At 40.3% G+C, this 19935-nt stretch overlaps 1 protein-coding gene across 5 annotated transcripts in view; it reads right to left on the bottom strand.

Moving 5' to 3' along the window:
• The window catches only part of LOC139750241 (NFX1-type zinc finger-containing protein 1), a 612387-nt gene that overhangs the window by 70646 nt on the left and 521806 nt on the right, over window positions 1-19935 (bottom strand). For all 5 annotated transcript variants that reach the window (XM_071664746.1, XM_071664749.1, XM_071664750.1 and 2 more), the window contains 3 exons: window positions 19752-19920; window positions 19091-19237; window positions 4805-5890 (listed from right to left, as the gene is read on the bottom strand). In XM_071664746.1, coding sequence (XP_071520847.1) covers window positions 4805-5890; window positions 19091-19237; window positions 19752-19920 — 1402 coding nt within the window. The remainder of the gene's footprint in view (window positions 1-4804; window positions 5891-19090; window positions 19238-19751; window positions 19921-19935) is intronic.

Here is a 19935-nt window from a genome sequence, read left to right as displayed (position 1 = left end):
TAATTTCACAGGCATTAAAGATAATACCTGTCTTCCCTAGTATGTGAATTTGTGAACAATTACTAACAAAAATGAACAATGTTAAACATGAAGTGCAAAGTGTTCTTATCTATGTTCTTACAAAAACATTGTGTGTTGCCTATTCAATGAAGAAAACAGATCTTGATGAGTTCTCAAGACACATCAGTGCCATAAATAACATTAATTACCCAGCAGTTTTAAAGTTTATGTTAGCAATTTTTAGTAACTACAGGTATGTGTCTTTTGAATCAGTTTACAGCTATCCAGAATCCACAAAAAATCTTGACTGCTTCCATATATTTTCAAAGGCATATGATGCTTTCAGGGTGAAATCATCATATATATGGATGCTGAGATTACTGTTTCTAATGTTGTGAGCACCAGCAACCAGCCTCACTGAGCCTCAAGCTCTCTTTAGAGAAGGATGTTCTTTCTTGGCTATTCCTGGCAGCTAATTCATTTTGGGAATTTCACTTCTAGGCACTGTATTTCTTCCACCTTTGCTTCAAGATGGTTTCCTCTTATCTTTCTGTGAAGGAGAAAGCCCAAACCTATGCCTGGAAGTACGAAGATGTGGGTACAAATGAGGTATCTAGGTGCACTAGGTGCTCTGAATGCATGATAAGGTGGCTTCTTGTCAGCATTCATAGCCTCACTGACATATCATCTCCACCAAAACCTACCCCTGGTCAACCAAGGGAGACTTCTTGATCTGCAGATAACCTACTAAGATGAAAAGTATTGAAGCAACCCCACATTTCAGCCACCAAACTCAAGAAAACCATCCAGAACTTTCAGAAAATGTCTCACAAGGAACCATTCAGCATTGTCTGCAAAAGAACCTTAACATTCCCTCACACAAGCCAGTTGCCAAATCCCATTTATGAAGGAAATGAAACACAGATGACTCACATTTGCAGAGAAGTACAAAGGCCATAGGCTGCCAGCCAATATGACTCTCATTTCACACTGAAGAGAGTGAAACAAACAGATATTGTGATGATCTGGGTTTGCAATATTGGTATAATGGGTAGGGGAGGGTTATACTTCTTACCTAAAAGCATTAGATAGTTAGTGAGTAATTTACAGACAAAAAAGTACAAGCTTTAAAACAGGGATTTCATAGTAAAAACTATAGACTTTTGTCCACATTAACTAATGAATACATTAAAAAGAAGAGGGCTATCAATTATCTATATACCCAGTGAGTCTCTCCACATGCAAGACCTTATAAATATATTTACATAACGTATCACAGTGAGCTCCCTCACTTAACTGAAAAATTTAACTATGCAAAATTTCTCTAACAATCATTAGATATGGGACACTAAAGCAGAATGTGATTCTCATTCTGAACTTTCCTTAGATCACAAACTCCAACTACCAGATTATGAGATATCAAACGCAATCTTTTAAATGCTGTATGAGCATGGATGGTCTGGTATATAATCTTTACTTTAGTAAACATTATGCACTGAGAATTTGGGGTTTAGTACTGACTTGTACATAGCATTTCAGTGACTGAAAGATGCTTTTTTTCTTACTGAGTCCTTCATCAACTGTAGAAGGTCAGAAGAGATATTAATATCCATTGCCTTCTGACTAAATTTATACCCTTCCGTGTTATGCCTTCTACACAGGTCATATACATAAATGAATGGTTCATCCATTTCATGTGACCATAACTTTTCTTTTAAGAATAAGGTTCCCCTTTTTACACATGAGGAATTGAACTGATGGTATTCCAGGCCCAACCAAACATAAATTAGGACAGGTATTTTTCCTTGCCCTTAGAAGGTATGTTACTAATTTGTTATAATATTTAATTACTAGCTTAGAATCTGAGGTAAACCAGACCTCAGAACATTACAACAATAATTACAACATTGCATTCAAAGTGAATGGTGTGAACTGTTGTGGGTTAAAAGAACGACTGAAGATTTCTATGGAGATGCAGACATTCTATTTTGAGTGAGCCACTGTTCCAAATGTGTAATGTAGAGATGCACTGCTACAGTGGTGTCAGGGTGTAGTGATTGGGAGGTCATCTGCATCAGGGAAGAAGTTGTGGTTTGCTAAACCTTATAAACTTGCTGTTAGTCACACTTACTCTCAACATTCTCCTCTCAAACACTCTTCTAACTTCAAAAACCAGCCTTTGCATTTTTTCATCTGAATCTGTTACCAGCAACATATGATCAGCAAAGAGCAACCAACTCACCTCTCACACACCCCTCACCATCAACTGTCTGTAAACGTACTTCTCTCTCCAAAAACCTTATATTCACTTCCCTCACCAACCCCTCCATAACGACATTAAAAACTAAGATGGCATCAAAACACCTATTACAGACATCCCTTCCCCTTGAACCACACATCCTCTTGTCGTTCCACTCGCACACATACCTTTCTCTCTTGTTGAAAATTCCTGACTGCTTTAGTAGTTTTCATCCCACACAATATATTCATGACATTTTCCAGAAAGCATCTCTATCAACCCTATCATACATTTTGCACATTACATAAATGCCACTAAAAAATCCCTCTGTTTCTCTGAGTATTTCTCAGACAAATTCTTTAAGGCCAACACCTGATCCAAAGATCATCTACCACTCTTGAAACCATACTGCTCCTTTCCAGGTTGATATGCAAGCTGACATCCCTCTCAATCACCACTCTCGTGCGCAAGTTACCAGGGTCACTTAAAAAACTTACACATTTGAAATTCCAATATCTTCCTCGGTCCCTCTTGCCTTTATACAATGGCACTATACAGGCATTCCACCAATACTCTGGCACCCCAGCATAAGCCATATCTACAGTGAAAATTTTACAAAAAACAATTAACAGAGAAACCCTTCTACAGAAATTCAACTACAATCCCATCCATTCCAGCCACTCTGCCACATTTCTTCTTATGCAAAGCCTTTGCCATCTTTTCCCTATAACAAATGCCATGACTATTTCAGCATACCTCCACATCTACAACACTCTACACCTGCTACCTTACCATTAATATTCTGGCTCCATCTCTTCACCTCACCTCTGCCTATTACCACTTGTCCCCTTCACTGATGCTCTCAAGTATTTTCTTGTTTTCCTCACTCTATTAAACTCCTTCCGAAACATTTAACATATTTCATTCCTTTCTCTAAAGTTTGCTGGTACTTGTTCACCCTCTTTTTCAGCCCTTGCACCTTGCACCTATCCTGTTGGCTCGGCTATAAAGTGACATGTACACGCGAGGAAAAGTGACAGGATCTTAGGACCAACCCAATCACTATCAGCTACATTTCTTTTAATCACATCAGATACATAACCTACTGCAGTATTGTTTGCAAAGATAACGCAAAATAAATTTTCAAGGTCATCCAAACACAACTTTGGACAACTTAATAAATGAACAAAAAAAAAAAATGAAGCTATGGTAAGCTATGGTGCGATGTGTAAGTTCAAACCTGAAGCAAGACCTGCTACAGCTGACATACTCATCTATTTGTTGGTTAAGTGGTCACTTTGTTTTAAAGCAAGCTTTGGTTCTTTATTTCTATCTAGCCCATCAGGAGCTATCTTGTTAAGCTTTTCCATAAGTATGAGGTCCACAGATCCCATATGTTACCATTAATATAAAAGTAATGACTTTTATTGTAAATCACGTCCCAAGCAAGTATTTAGAGATAACAAAGAGTTGGGCTATTACACTAGCAGCCTGCAGGCCAAATCTGGCCCTTGAGTGGTTTCTAGGTGGCCCTTTGACAGACTCATAAGAATTAAAATAAATTAATGAAATTCATTCATATCTTTGAGTACTTATGAAATTAGCTGAATGAAACATGTAATCAACTGTAATAATTAATCAAATGAAATGTACTGTTTCCTGCGCTACTGTGCTCATAGATACATGAACAGTACATGTCCACTTCTGCCGGTGCACATGGTCATGGCTTTTCACTCGGGTTGGGGCTGGACAGGGTTTAATCAGTGCTAATGGTCGGCCACATAGAGGTTAGTCACTACATTTTTCTCCACAACTAATAAATGTATAGCACTATTTTCCCATTCAACTTCACATTCTTGAGTGGAATAGTGCTGGGAGAGTAGTGTTGTGTTGAATTATCTTATTAGTTAATGGTATATAAATCTTTTTATCTTTCTGTTTATGTGCTTAGCGAGAAATGTAAAAGCAAATGATATATGAATTTTTCCTTTCTTTCTATGTTTAAGTGTTTTGAGAAAAAAATGGAGGTCATATAAATGTATGACCCTTCCATCAATTTGAGTTTCATAATCTGGCAACTCACAAAGTAATTGAATAGCCCTGACATATAGTTATGCACTAACCCTGCCATTTGGCAGAATGGTAGGAGCAACAGATAGAAGTAGTAGATAGAAACATTAAGACAGGATTTAGGTAGAAATCAGGTAGATGTATCTAGGAGCATTAGCAGAGAAGGTTAGGCAGAGGTTGGAGCATTTGGCAGAAACATGGGGGAGAAGCAGTTGGTAGGAACTTTGAAAATACTGTAATAAAGTTGCTGGGAGAAGCAGTTAGTAGGAACATTAGGTAGGAACTTTGAAAATACTGTAATAAAGTTGCCCTATGCCGCTTGCCTGATAAAAATGAGATACTAAAGGATAAGAAGCAACAATGGAGTTCAACAGTTACAGAGACACTTTTGCCAGGGAGTTCTCAAAGATAACAGGCATCAGAGATACAGACAGAGAAACAGAAAGGAAAACATAGCTTATTCTAATAACGAAAATATAAAAATAATAGACTTACCCATGCTGTGTGATTACATTCTGGTACAACTTTAGCCACTTTTACAGGACAGGGCTCACATGATTGATGACAAATTTTTTTACATGAATGGCCACAGGGAAGAGTTTTCTTGCATTTTTCATGGCACTTAATGCTTTCAAGAGAAGATGAGCAGTAAACATCCTTCACCTCATGACCACAGGGGAGATTCTTCGTGACTTTCACTGTACATTCACCACAGTATTCATGACACATCTTTTGACAGGGATGGTTTTGTGAACAACCTACATTTATTCTTGTACACCTCTGCAAACAATCATAATCCAAGTGGTCTGGATCATCGGTACAGTGGCACTTCTTCCTACACATGTGGCCACAATCCAGCCTAGAATCACAGTCCATGGGACACTGAAAAGAATTTGGATCCTGATGACAGGACATGGAGACCTTATGCTGACAGACTGTGATTTCCTTCACAACTTGAGTTGGGCAATCATAATGTTCTGGAGAAATATGACAAAATATTTGATGACTATGACCACAAGGCAAAAGCTTTTCAACAAGAGTCTCACAAGGTGCACATTTTTCCCAGCACATCTTTGGACATGGGTGACCTAAGTCACACAAATTCTTAGGACAAGGCACTTGACATCTATAATTTTTGTGATCCTTGTCACTTGTGTGGCAAACTTTAGGGCATGTATGGTTACAGTTCGGAAGAAGCTTGCCACAATTTTTAAGGCATCCTCCCTCAGGACTTTTGTTCAAGAAGTCTTTTCCTGATGAAACTGATACTAACTGATCTGGATGATTCTGACACTTAAGGGTCAAAGAATTACCTATTGAATCCATGTTTGTAAGATCTTGTTTAATCTTCTCCCAAAGCTCACTAGAGGCAGTCAAGAGTTCCATATTTCCAGTGATATACAGCCCATGCTTAGCACGAGAGAGGGCAACACATATTCTATTGCTGGTGCTGAGGAAGCCCACTTTCCCTTCCACATTACTTCGCACTAAAGACAACAGAATGATATTGTTCTCCTCTCCCTGGAAGTTGTCCACTACATGGATCTCCACACCATTACATGCCCGATGCATCTGCCGAATCTGTTGGATCAGATGGCGATTATTAGTATAAAAAACATTCAAGTTCCCCATTCCAATACATACTTTTGAAAACAAATCCAAGTACAAAATCTTATACAAGACTGAACAATTCTTTACATAAGACTAACAAGTTTTCATACCTGCCTTTTCCTATGATCAAAGCAGTACAGAAAATTATAATTCTTCTCTATATAAGAACAAAACACTGAATAAAAGGTCTACAAAACATGTAAACAAAGTTCTGAAAGAATCTAAAAACTCAAGAAAAAATATGTAAGAAAGTGCAAGTTAGACTGGCTGTCACATGTGAAACATGCCAAATGCATGAGTTAGGATAAAATAAGGGAAATGATCAGCAACTGTTAAAAGCATTAATGAAATGTACGAGTGGTTAGGATTAAATGAAATACGTTGCATTATGTAGCCAAAGCAGTAATATGATCGCAAGGTTCTGGTTAACAATGGCAGTTTCACTGTAGCAATAAGAGTATTAAAAATATCATGCTATGCTTTTCAATTCATATAATATATATACTTATTTGTTGATAAGGCCTTAATGTATTAATTCAACATATCTCTAAGAAGTAAAAAATACAATTTTTTTTTTATCATGAAGGCATTCCTCCATATCTTAACAAAGTACAGAGATTCATTTAAGCCTGGGTTAAGACGGCATATTTACAAAATGCCACACTTCATTTTTGGGCTATTTGGAAAAAAAAATAGGCCTTAACACCTTTCAGATCAATGATATATTTTTTTTTTTTTTTTTGTCGCTGTCTCCCGCGTTTGCGAGGTAGCGCAAGGAAACAGATGAAAGAAATGGCCCCCCCCCCATACACATGTATATACATACGTCCACACACGCAAATATACATACCTACACAGCTTTCCATGGTTTACCCCAGACGCTTCACATGCCTTGATTCAATCCACTGACAGCACGTCAACCCCGGTATACCACATCGCTCCAATTCACTCTATTCCTTGCCCTCCTTTCACCCTCCTGCATGTTCAGGCCCCGATCACACAAAATCTTTTTCACTCCATCTTTCCACCTCCAATTTGGTCTCCCTCTTCTCCTCGTTCCCTCCACCTCCGACACATATATCCTCTTGGTCAATCTTTCCTCACTCATTCTCTCCATGTGCCCAAACCATTTCAAAACACCCTCTTCTGCTCTCTCAACCATGCTCTTTTTATTTCCACACATCTCTCTTACCCTTACGTTACTTACTCGATCAAACCACCTCACACCACACATTGTCCTCAAACATCTCATTTCCAGCACATCCATCCTCCTGCGCACAACTCTATCCATAGCCCACGCCTCGCAACCATACAACATTGTTGGAACCACTATTCCTTCAAACATACCCATTTTTGCTTTCCGAGATACTTTTCTTGACTTCCACACATTCTTCAAGGCTCCCAGAATTTTCGCCCCCTCCCCCACCCTATGATCCACTTCCGCTTCCATGGTTCCATCCGCTGCCAGATTCACTCCTAGATATCTAAAACACTTCACTTCCTCCAGTTTTTCTCCACTCAAACTCACCTCCCAACTGACTTGACCCCCAACCCCACTGCACCCAACAACCCCGCCCCCACCCACCCCCAACCCAACCCCCCCAACCACCCCACCAAACTCAGTCACCAGCTTCTGCAGTTTCTCACATGAATCAGCCACCAGCGCTGCATCATCAGCGAACAACAACTGACTCACTTCCCAAGCTCTCTCATCCCCAACAGACCCCACACTTGCCCCTCCCTCCAAAACTCTTGCATTCACCTCCCCAACAACCCCATCCATAAACAAACCAAACAACCACGGAGACATCACACACCCCCGCCGCAAACCCACATTCACCGAGAACCAATCACCCTCCTCCCCTCCTACACGTACACATGCCTCACATCCCCGATAAAAACTCCTCACCGCCTCCAACAACCCACCTCCCACACCATATACTCCCAACACCTTCCACAGAGCATCCCCATCAACTCCACCACATGCCTTCTCCAGATCCACAAACGCCACACACAAATCCCTTTGCCCCCCCAAACACTTCTCACATACATTCCCCAAAGCAAACACCCGATCCACACATCCCCCACCACTTCTGAAACCACACTGCTCTTCCCCAATCTGACGCTCTGCACATGCCCCCACCCCCCAACCAACACCCTCCCATATAACTCACCAGGAACACTCAACAAACCCACACCTCTGTAATCCGAGCACCCACCCCCATCCCCCCTGCCCCCGCACAACGGCACCATGCACGCACTCCGCCAATCCTCAGGCACCTCACCATGAGCCATACATACACCAAACAACCCCACCAACCAGTCAACAACACAGTCACCCCCCTTTTTAATAAATTCCACTGCAATACCATCCAAACCTGCTGCCTTGCCGGCTTTCATCCTCCGCAAAGCCCCCACCACCTCCCCTCCGCTTACCAAACCACCCTCCCCAACCCTCTCACTTTGCACACCACCTCGACCAAAACACCCTATATCTGCAACTCCACCATCATGACATAAATATCAAATGCAAAGTTACAAAAAGTCAACAGGCCTTAATAAAATTTCATATCCAGTTACAAAATTTATAATTCACAGGAGTTCACTTATAAAATTTTACCTTTTATGCAATACAATTCTTAACAGAAAAAATTTAACATGAATGTATGAAAATATTTTTTTCACATTCTCTATGATTAGTTTGCAGTGAAAAAAACATCAGTACTAATTAATCCCCAACATCCCAGACATTTTGTACTATACAAACCTGTTTGCTCCTCACTTTCTGTTAAAAGTTGAAATAAAAAAATTATAGGCTGAAATATCAAAATACCTAAATACAAAATAAATTTAGGGAGGTAAATGAAATAGTTCTGGAGAGAGGGGTGAGTATGCAGTCTAGTGGGGAGATGAGAGGAACTGGGAAGTGAGTCAGTTGTTGTTCACCAATGGTACAGCTCTGGTGGCTGATTCGTGTGAGAAATAGCAGAAGTTGGTGACTGAGTTTGAAAAAGTGTGTGAAAGGAGAAAGCCAAGAGTAAATATGAATGAAAGCAAGGTTATCAGGTTCAGTAGGGTTGAGGGACACATTAACTGGGATGTAAGTTTGAATGGAGAAAAATTGGAGGAAGTGAAGTGTTTTAGATATCTGGGAGTGGAATTAGCAGCAAATGGAACCATGGAAGCAGAAGTGAGTCACAGGGTGGGGAAGGGGGCGAAGGGTCTGGGAGCAATGAAGAATGTGTTGAAGGAGAGAATGTTATTTCGGAGAGCAAAAATGGGTATGTTTGAACCAATAATAGTTCCAACAATGTTATATGGTTGCAAGACATGGACTATAGATAGGGTTGTATAGAGGAGGGTGGATGAGTTGGAAATGAAATGTTTGAGGACAATATGTGGTGTGAGGTGGTTTGATCGAATAAGTAATGAAAGGGTAAGAGATATGTGTGGAAATAAAAGAGGGTGGTTGCGAAAGCAGAAGAGGGTGTGTTGAAATGGTTTGGACACATGGAGAGAATGAGTGAGGAAAGATTGACAAAAAGGATATATGTGTCAGAGGTGGAGGGAACAAGGAGAAGTGAGATACCAAACTGGAGATGGAAGGATGGAGTAAAAAAGATTTTGAGCAATCGTGACCTACACATACAGGAGGGTGAGAGGTGTGCAAGGAATAGAGTGAACTGGAACAATGCACATATACATACATGGTGGAAAGGATCGCAAGTTAATGCATGATCAAGTATATTCCCACGAGTCCATAGGGAGATGAAAAAACGATAAGTTCGTAAGTGCACTTTCGTGTAATAATCACATCAGGGGAGATACAAGAAAAATATAACAGTCAGTTGATATATCATGAAGCGAAGTTGTACATCAACCGACTGTAATATTTCTTTCATGAAGCGAAGTTGTACATCAACCGACTGTAATATAAAGAATTCTTTCTTGTATCTCTCCTGTTGATGTGATTATCACACGAAAGTGCACTTGGGAGCCTATCGTGTTTCATTTCCCTGTGGACTCATAGGAATATACATAAATATATATAGGGTAGAGGATGTGTGGATCAGGTGTTTGCTATGAAGAATGTATGTGAGAAATACTTAGATAAGCAAATGGATTTGTATGTAGCATTTATGGATCTGGAGAAGCCATATGATAGAGTTGATAGAGATGCTCTGTGGAAGGTATTAAGAATATATGGTGTGGGAGGCAAGTTGTTAGAAGCAGTGAAAAGTTTGTATCGAGGATGTAAGGCATGTGTACGTGTAGGAAGAGAGGAAAGTGATTGGTTCTCAGTAAATGTAGGTTTGCGGCAAGGGTGTGTGATGTCTCCATGGCTGTTTAATTTGTTTATGGATGGGGTTGTTAGGGAGGTGAATGCAAGAGTTTTGGAAAGAGGGGCAAGTATGAAGTCTGTTGTGGATGAGAGAGCTTGGGAAGTGAGTCAGTTGTTGTTCGCTGATGATACAGCACTGGTGGCTGATTCCTGTGAGAAACTGCAGAAGCTGGTGACTGAGTTTGGTAAAGTGTGTGAAAGAAGAAAGTTAAGAGTAATTGTGAATAAGAGCAAGGTTATTAAGTACAGTAGGGTTGAGGGTCAAGTCAATTGGGAGGTAAGTTTGAATGGAGAAAAACTGGAGGAAGTAAAGTGTTTTAGATATCTGGGAGTGGATCTGGCAGCGGATGGAACCATGGAAGCGGAAGTGGATCATAGGGTGGGGGAGGGGGCAAAAATCTTGGGAGCCTTGAAAAATGTGTGGAAGTCGAGAACATTATCTCGGAAAGCAAAAATGGGTATGTTTGAAGGAATAGTGGTCCCAACAATGTTGTATGGTTGCGAGGCGTGGGCTATGGATAGAGTTGTGCGCAGGAGGGTGGATGTGCTGGAAATGAGATGTTTGAGGACAATGTGTGGTATGAGGTGGTTTGATCAAGTAAGTAACGTAAGGGTAAGAGAGATGTGTGGAAATAAAAAGAGCGTGGTTGAGAGAGCAGAAGAGGGTGTTTTGAAATGGTTTGGGCACATGGAGAGAATGAGTGAGGAAAGATTGACCAAGAGGATATATGTGTCGGAGGTGGAGGGAACGAGGAGAAGTGGGAGACCAAATTGGAGGTGGAAAGATGGAGTGAAAAAGATTTTGTGTGATCGGGGCCTGAACATGCAGGAGGGTGAAAGGAGGGCAAGGAATAGAGTGAATTGGATCGATGTGGTATACCGGGGCTGACGTGCTGTCAGTGGATTGAATCGGCATGTGAAGCGTCTGGGGTAAACCATGGAAAGCTATGTAGGTATGTATATTTGCGTGTGTGGACATATGTATATACATGTGTATGTGGGTGGGTTGGGCCATTTCTTTCGTCTGTTTCCTTGCGCTACCTCACAAACGCGGGAGACAGCGACAAAGCAAAAAAAAAAAAATATATAAATAAATATATAGGGAGGTGAATGCAAGAGTTTTGGAAAGAGGGGCAAGTATGAAGTCGGTTGGGGATGAGAGAGCTTGGGAAGTGAGTCAGTTGTTGTTTGCTGATGATACAGCGCTGGTGGCTGATTCATGTGAGAAACTGCAGAAGCTGGTGACTGAGTTTGGTAAAGTGTGTGAAAGAAGAAAGTTAAGAGTAAATGTAAATAAGAGCAAGGTTATTAGGTACAGTAGGGTTGAAGGTCAAGTTAATTGGGAGGTAAGTTTGAATGGAGAAAAACTGGAGGAAGTAAAGAGTTTTAGATATCTGGGAGTGGATCTGGCAGCGGATGGAACCATGGAAGCGGAAGTGAATCATAGGGTGGGGAGGGGGGGGCAAAAGTCCTGGGAGCCTTGAAGAATGTGTGGAAGTCAAGAATATTATCTCCGAAAGCAAAAATGGGGATGTCTGAAGGAATAGTGGTTCCAACAATGTTGTATGGTTGCGAGGCGTGGGCTATGGATAGAGTTGTGCGCAGGAGGGTGGATGTGCTGGAAATGAGATATTTGAGGACAATATGTGGTGTGAGGTGGTTTGATCAAGTAAGTAATGTAAGGGTAAGAGAGATGTTTGGAAATAAAAAAAGCGTGGTTGAGAGAGCAGAAGAGGGTGTTTTGAAATGGTTTGGGCACATGGAGAGAATGAGTGAGGAAAGATTGACCAAGAGGATATATGTGTCGGAGGTGGAGGGAACGAAGAGAAGTGGGAGACCAAATTGGAGGTGGAAAGATGGAGTGAAAAAGATTTTGAGTGATCGGGGCCTGAACATGCAGGAGGGTGAAAGGCGGGCAAGGAATAGAGTGAATTGGATCGATGTGGTATACCAGGGTCGACGTGCTGTCAATGGATTGAATCAGGGCATGTGAAGCGTCTGGGGTAAACCATGGAAAGTTCTGTGGGGCCTGGATGTGGAAAGGGAGCTGTGGTTTCGGGCATTATTGCATGACAGCGAGAGACTGAGTGTGAACGAATGGGGCCTTTGTTGTCTTTTCCTAGCGCTACCTCGCACACATGAGGGGGATGTTATTCCATGTGTGGCGAGGTGGCAATGGGAATGAATAAAGGCAGACAGTGTGAATTGTGTGCATGTGTATATATGTAGGTGTCTGTGTGTGTCTATATATATGTGTACACTGAGATGTATGGTTATGTATATTTGCGTGTGTGGACGTGTATGTATATACATGGGTATGGGGGTGGGTTGGGCCATTTCTTTCGTCTGTTTCCTTGCGCTACCTCGCAAACGCGGGAGACAGAGACAAAGCAAAATAAATAAATGTAAATCAATACATATCAACATATGCACACACATATACACACATATATATGCATTTCTCTCTTCCTACACGTACACATGCCTTACATCCTCGATAAAAACTTTTCACTGCTTCTAACAACTTGCCTCCCACACCATATATTCTTAATACCTTCCACAGAGCATCTCTATCAACTCTGTCATATGCCTTCTCCAGATCCATAAATGCTACATACATATCCATTTGCTTTTCTAAGTATTTCTCACATACATTCTTCAAAGCAAACACCTGATCCACACATCCTCTACCACTTCTGAAACCACACTGCTCTTCCCCAATCTGGTGCTCTGTACATGCCTTCACCCTCTCAATCAATACCCTCCCATATAATTTACCAGGAATACTCAACAAACTTATACCTCTGTAATTTGAGCACTCACTCTTATCCCCTTTGCCTTTGTACAATGGCACTATGCACGCATTCCGCCAATCCTCAGGCACCTCACCATGAGTCATACATACATTAAATAACCTTACCAACCAGTCAACAATACAGTCACCCCCTTCTTGTGAAGTACTTTATTGAAAGCCTTTTGGATATCTAATTAAACGATATCAGATGGTAATTTTCTGTCCCAATTCTGATAAATAACATTAAAAAATTCCAGCAAATTCATCTGGAGGGATCTTATATAACAGAAACTGTGTTGGTTGTCCGATATAATTTTGTGCTCTAGAAACGTGACAATTTTATCTAATTATTTTTTCCATCATTTTACCTAACACTGACATAAGGCTAACTGGGTGGTAGTTAAAGGCACATTTTTTGTCTAATTTCCAGTCAGTTGGCACCTGACCATCCAACAGAGATTTGTAGAATATTTTTGTTACAGGGTATGTCAGCTGTCTCCTGACCTCCTTTAAAAATCTTAGAGCTAAGTTATCTGGGCCGTTAGATTTGTTAGGATTTAATTGTTCCAGGTATCTAAGTACTTCAGACCTCTTTATTTCTTTAATCTTCAACTCTTCTTCATCAGATCCTTGAAACATTTTCATTGGGTGCTGTATTCGAGATGTTTTTTCAATTGTGAATACAAAGCTAAAAGTACAACCTAGTATGGTGGTCATTTCCATGTCATCAGTAGTTAGTGCATCATGTTCATTTTGTAATGGTCCAATTGCTTCTTTTATGCCTTTCTTTGTCTTATATATCAGAAGAATTCCTTAGGATTATTCTTAACTTTGAGGGAATATTCTTTTTTCTTCATTGCACTTACTCTGTATTAAGACCTTACACTCTCTTTGGATGTTGATTAATTCCTGACAATTTTGAGTTTCTTATGTTTTCTTCTTTTAGCGAATTAGTCAATTCATCCAAGATGGTTTTGAAATATTGCAAGTTCTCTTTGTAATTCGTGGAATATGTTTACTTTCAGTCTTGAGTAGTGTGTTTTTAGAACACCCACATTTCTTATACTGTGTAAATGTTGAGAAGTTTTGTTCAATTGGTGCAGCGAATTTCTTGTTTAATGTTTTCAAAATTTGCTCACCTGTAATCTGGGATCAAGAGTTGTTGTCATTTGTTTCATAGTCTGAATTTTATCTCATCTCTAATCTCATCAAACCATGATTGCTGTTTGACAAACTCTTCCCTACTTCACAAGAGTTGATTAATTTTGTGTCTGATGAGGGCAAGACCAAGAATGTTTTTACCTCAAGTTGGTTTTTTAATCAACTGTTCTAGAAAAGCACCTTCAATCACCTCTGTTAGTCTCATTCCCTCTTGGTCACCTGTTAACATGTTCCAGTTTATGTTTGGACTGTTGAAGTCTCCTACTATTATAACCTCTTTACTGTTTATTATAGTATTGATTTCATTGTATAATATCTTATCATCATCTTCCTTTTGCTTAGGAGGTCTATAACACCAAGGAGTAGTTTACTTCTGAACTTGTTGACAATGTCAACATAAAAAGAGTCGTAAGTGTGTGTGTCTACTTTGCTTGTTGTAATAGCACTTACTCTGTTATCAATGTATACCAAAACTCCACCACCTAACCTGTACAAGCGATCTTTCGTAAACAGTTTGTATACATACAGGTATTGCTAACCCGGTTATTAAGTGTTTATTCTCAGAGTTTATCCATGTTTTTGATATTGCAATACTGTTCGGTTTTTCAGTAACTGCAAAGGACATAAATTCCACGTTTCGTAATGATGCTCTAGGCGTATATCAAACTTATTTTCTTCCGAGTTGATTTCAGGACTGAATTTGCCTTTTTTTACTGTCAGTATGTGGGTGTGAATTATCACTGGTAATGTCTGCATATGCAGCAGCACGAGAGTGATGGTTCTCTGCCTGTTAGGGGTTCACAGCCTTACTTTGACCCTCCCCCACACTAGACCCTACAAAAATCGTTCCTAAAAGTTACATGAGAGTTGACCTGTACCTGTGCTGACCCGCTACCTATGAAGCCAGAGTTGTCCCAAACTGACCCTACTTGACCTTTCTTTGCTAATCCCTCTGCCTAAGAGATTACCACTACCAGCCAAGGATCCCTACCGCCAAGGTCCTATCCATCCTTTATCTCATTCCTCTGATCCCATTCACACTTGGATTCCCCCTGTACCAACCTACCCCCACAGATAATTCCTCTCCCCAACTTTCCTAGCTCCTTCTACTGCAATACTATCCAAACCCACTGCCTCGCCGGATTTCATCTTCAACAAAGCTTTCACTACCTCTTCTCTCTTAACCAAACCGTTCTTCATGACCCTCTCACTTTGCACACCACCTCAACCAAAACACCCTACATCTGCCATTCTATCATCATTCAATAAACATTCAAAATACGCATGCCATCTCCTTCTCACTTCATCACTCCCTGTTATTACTTACCCCCTTCAAAGATGTTCCCATTTGTTCTCCTGTCTTATGCATTTTGTTTACCTCCTTCCAAAACATCTTTTAATTCTTCCGAGAGTTTAATGCTACTCTCTCACCCTAACTCTCATTTGCCCTCTTTTTCATCCCTTGCACCCTCCTCTTGACCTCCTGCCCTTTCTTCAATACATCTCCAAGTCAGGGAGAATAGTTTGGTAAACAGAGAAGAGGTAGTGAAAGCCTTGCGAAAGATGAAAGCCAGTAAGGCAGTGGATTTGGATGGTATTGCAGTGAAATTTATCATAAAAGGGGGTGACTGTGTTGTTGACTGGTTGGTGAGGTTATTTAATGTATGTATGGTTCATGGTGAAGTGCCTGAGGAAAAACAAATGGATTTGTATGCAGCATTTATGGATCTGGAGAAGGCATATGATAGAATTGATAGAGATTCCTTGTGGAAGGAATTACGAATATATGGTGTGGGAGGCAAGTTGCAGAAGCAGTGAAAAGTTTTTATCGAGAATGTATGGCATGTGTACAAGTAGGAAGAGAGGAAAGTGATTGGCTCTCCGTGAATGTTGGTTTGCAGCAAGGGTGTGTGATGTCTCCATGGTTGTTTAATTTGTTTATGGATGGGGTTGTTTGGGAGGTGAATGCAAGAGTTTTGGAGAGAGCAGCAAGTATACAGTCTGTTATGGATGAGAGGGCATGGGAAGTGTGTCAGTTGTTGTTCGCTGATGATACAGCGCTGGTGGCTGATTTGGGTGAGAAACTGCAGAAGCTGGTGGCTGAGTTTGGTAGTGTGTGAAAGAAGAAAGTTAAGAGTAAATGTGAATAAGAGCAAGGTTATTAGATTCAGTGGGGTTGAGGGACAAGTCAATTGGGAGGTAAGTCTGAATGGAGAAAAACTGGAGGAAGTAAAGTGTTTTAGATATCTGGGAGTGGATTTGGCAGCGGATGGAACCATGGAAGCAGAAGTGAGTCACTGGGTGGGGGAGGGGGCGAAGGTTTTGGGACCGTTGAAGAATGTGTGGAAGGCAAGAACATTATCTCGGAAAGCAAAAATGGGAATGTTTGAAGGAATAGTGGTTCCCACAATGTTATATGGTTGTGAGGCATGGGCTTTAGATAGGGTTGTGCAGAGGGGGGGTAGATGTGTTGGAAATGAGATGTTTGAGGATAATATGTGGTGTGACGTGGTTTGATCGAGTAAGTGATGAAAGGTAAGAGAGATGTGTGGTAATAAAAACAGTGTGGTTGAGAGAGTAGAAGAGGGTGTATTGAAATGGTTTGGTCACATGGAGAATATGAGTGAGGAAAGATTGATAAAGAGGATATATGTGTCAGAGGTGGAGGGAACGAGGAGAAGTGGGAGACCAAACTGGAGGTGGAAGGATGGAGTGAAAGAGATTTTCAGTGATCGGGGCCTGAACATGCAGGAGGGTGAAAGGTGTGCAAGGAATAGAGTGAATTGGAACTATGTGGTATACCGGGGTTGACGTGAAGCGTCTGGGGTAAACCATGGAAAGTTTTGCGTGGCCTGGATGTGGAAAGGGAGCTGTGATTTCGGTGCATTACACATGACAGCTAGAGATAAAGTGTGAACGAAAATGGCCTTTGCTGTCTTTTCCTAGCACTACCTCGTGCGCATGCTGGGGAGGTGGGTGTCATTTCATGTGTGGCGGGGTGGTGACAGGAATCGGGGTGGCAACAGGAATGAATAAGGCAGCAAGTATGAATTATGTACATGAGTATTTATATATATGTCTGTGTATGTATATATATGTAAATGCTGAAATGTATAGGTATGTATATGTGCGTGTATGGACGCGTATGTACATACATGTGTATGTGGGTGGGTTGGGCCAATCTTTCGTCTGTTTCCTTGCGCTACCTCGCTAATGCAGGAGACAGCAACAAAGTATAATATATAAATAAATATATATAGATGGAATGATAAGACAGATGTAAGCAAAACTAGGGAAAAGGGGTGCAGAGATGGAGTGTGGCAGCGAGATAAGGTGGCTAGTGGCAAGCCTGTTTGCGGATGATAGTCATGGGCCCTAGTCTCAAGAGTATGGAAAAGGTGAATGTGCTGGAAAAGAAAGGTCTGAGAACAAATGTTGTGTAGGGAAGACTGATCAAACAGGATATGACAGGGTAAAGCAGATGTGTGGTAGTAAGAGGAGCATGGTTACAGAGGTGAAGAGGGTGTGCTGAAGTTATTTGGAACGATGAATGAGACTGAGTAAGGACAGGATGACTCGGGGCTACACATATCAGAAATTGAAGGAAAAAGGAAAAGAGGTTAACAAAGGAGTAGGTGGCAGGATGGAGTGAAAAATACTAAGTGTTTGGGGCCTAAATATGTAGGAGGGTATGAGGTACAGGAACAGAGTGAACTGGAGTTATGTGGATATAAAGTTTATACAAGGGGCAATGTGCTACAAGTGAAATAAGCCACAGCATATGAAGTGGTGAGGGCACACCACAGGAAGGTCTGTTGGGCCTGGTTGGTAAGGAAGGCTCTGGTTTCACTGTATTATATATGACACATAGGGAGTGGATGTTAGTGAATGAAACCATGCCTTTGTCTATTCATGGTGCTTCTTCCCTAATGCAGGGAACAATGAACAGCATACAAAAATTTAAGAAGTTTTGTGATACAGAATGTCCTTAAGATAAAGCTCTACAAGTGTAAAACTCTCCCTGTGAAGTAAAAATAGGTCATTACAAGAATGGGAAAATATATGAAGTTTGACTGCAAAGGGGCCATGGCTGTTAAATTACTTATCATAGGAGAAAAAAGGCTTGTAATAACTTTGCCTTATATTTTTACTACAATGTCACATGAAGGTCATTATTCAAGACCATGGTTCAAGTGAGCTTGTACTGTTCTAATAGCATGAGCCAACCATGCTAAAGTCAAATCATCATGAAATGAGGAAATTCTATAAGGAGACCATTCATAAATCATTTCTGTATTTTCTTTTATTCTTGTTGGCTGTTTCCTTCATTAGACAGGTAGTGCAAGGAAAAAAATTGCTCACATTAACTTGCTAGCTGTTATGTGTAATGCACTCTTATTCAAATCTACTCAGAGGTGTCTGACAAGATTTTTCAAACTTAGCAAGAAAATGTTTTGCCAATGCAATCATATTACATACTGGATCACATGATACGAGGAAATCTGATACAGGACTAACCACAACTATCTATGGACAGTCCTTCATCATAATTCCTCATTTCTGCAGAGTTTTGATCCAACTGTCCCAGTGGTTCCTTTAGAGAGAAAAGTTCACTGACAAAATTTTTAAAATGTGAAAAGTTTTCTGACAAAATCTTTAAAGTGTGAAAAATTTACCGACTATTGATAATAAAGTATGCATAGTAATGACAAAATACTCACAAGGTGAGCTAATAATAGAAATTCACCCTCAAATTAAAAAGATGACTGCACCTGATTTAATAAAAGTAAAATACCTTTAATCAAAACATATTCTTTATGAGAACCTGACAGGCACTCATATCATAATTAGGTTGCATAAGAGATCAACAAACCTTGCATAGTAAAAAGAACTGTCCTGTGTAGGGAGTAAGAATGGTAATATCATCTGAAGAATAACCTTGTAATATCAGATGCCTGCAAAGTCCCATCAGTAGTTCTGCCTCATAAATATTTTCATGAGAGGTGGTGTCACCAGTACCCTATAAAGACAAAATAAACCAATAAATATCATATATCCAGAGGTAAATGCCTCAAGTTTCATCCCTTCACACACTATCCTTTCCTTTCAATGGTGACATCTGTGGAAGATAAAAAGTAATGGAGACTAATAATGGGAACCAAAGCAAAAATGCCAATAAGAATAAATGTCATGTGGCAAAACTATCAGAACCTGATGTGTGATTCAGTAAGGGGTAAAATGTCTGGGTACTTATCTTGAGAGCACATTTAGTAAGGATGTTGCTAATGGAGGTGAAAAGGAACACATGATGAATATTAGACATAATGATATAGCTTTGAGAACACTTATTGAAAAAAGATATGTCGGACTGCAGGTGAAACAAAGATTGCAGAAACTTAATTTTGCATGGAAACTAAATCAAAATCTGTTTCATGCCGAGAGTCATGACACATGAGCAACAATACAGATAAATTTTCATGTACATCTAAAGGATAATTTCTGCACAAAACTAAACAAATAATTAATCTACATACCTCCTTTTCATGAATCTGATGAGATATGAAAAAGACATCTTTGGTAATACCCTTAATGCTCTGATATGAATCAACAGATGGATGGTTCTTCAGGTGAGGGTATACAGACGGCACAAGCAATGATGAGATACAAGGCTTCATACGATGCTGATACTCTAGAGTTTCATACCTAAGGAAAAGGGAA

The sequence above is a fragment of the Panulirus ornatus genome, chromosome 9, assembly GCF_036320965.1.
Source record: "Panulirus ornatus isolate Po-2019 chromosome 9, ASM3632096v1, whole genome shotgun sequence".
Taxonomy (NCBI): domain Eukaryota; kingdom Metazoa; phylum Arthropoda; class Malacostraca; order Decapoda; family Palinuridae; genus Panulirus; species Panulirus ornatus.
Note: the sequence above shows the minus strand (reverse complement) of the source record. Positions and strands in the feature narration are given on the sequence as shown.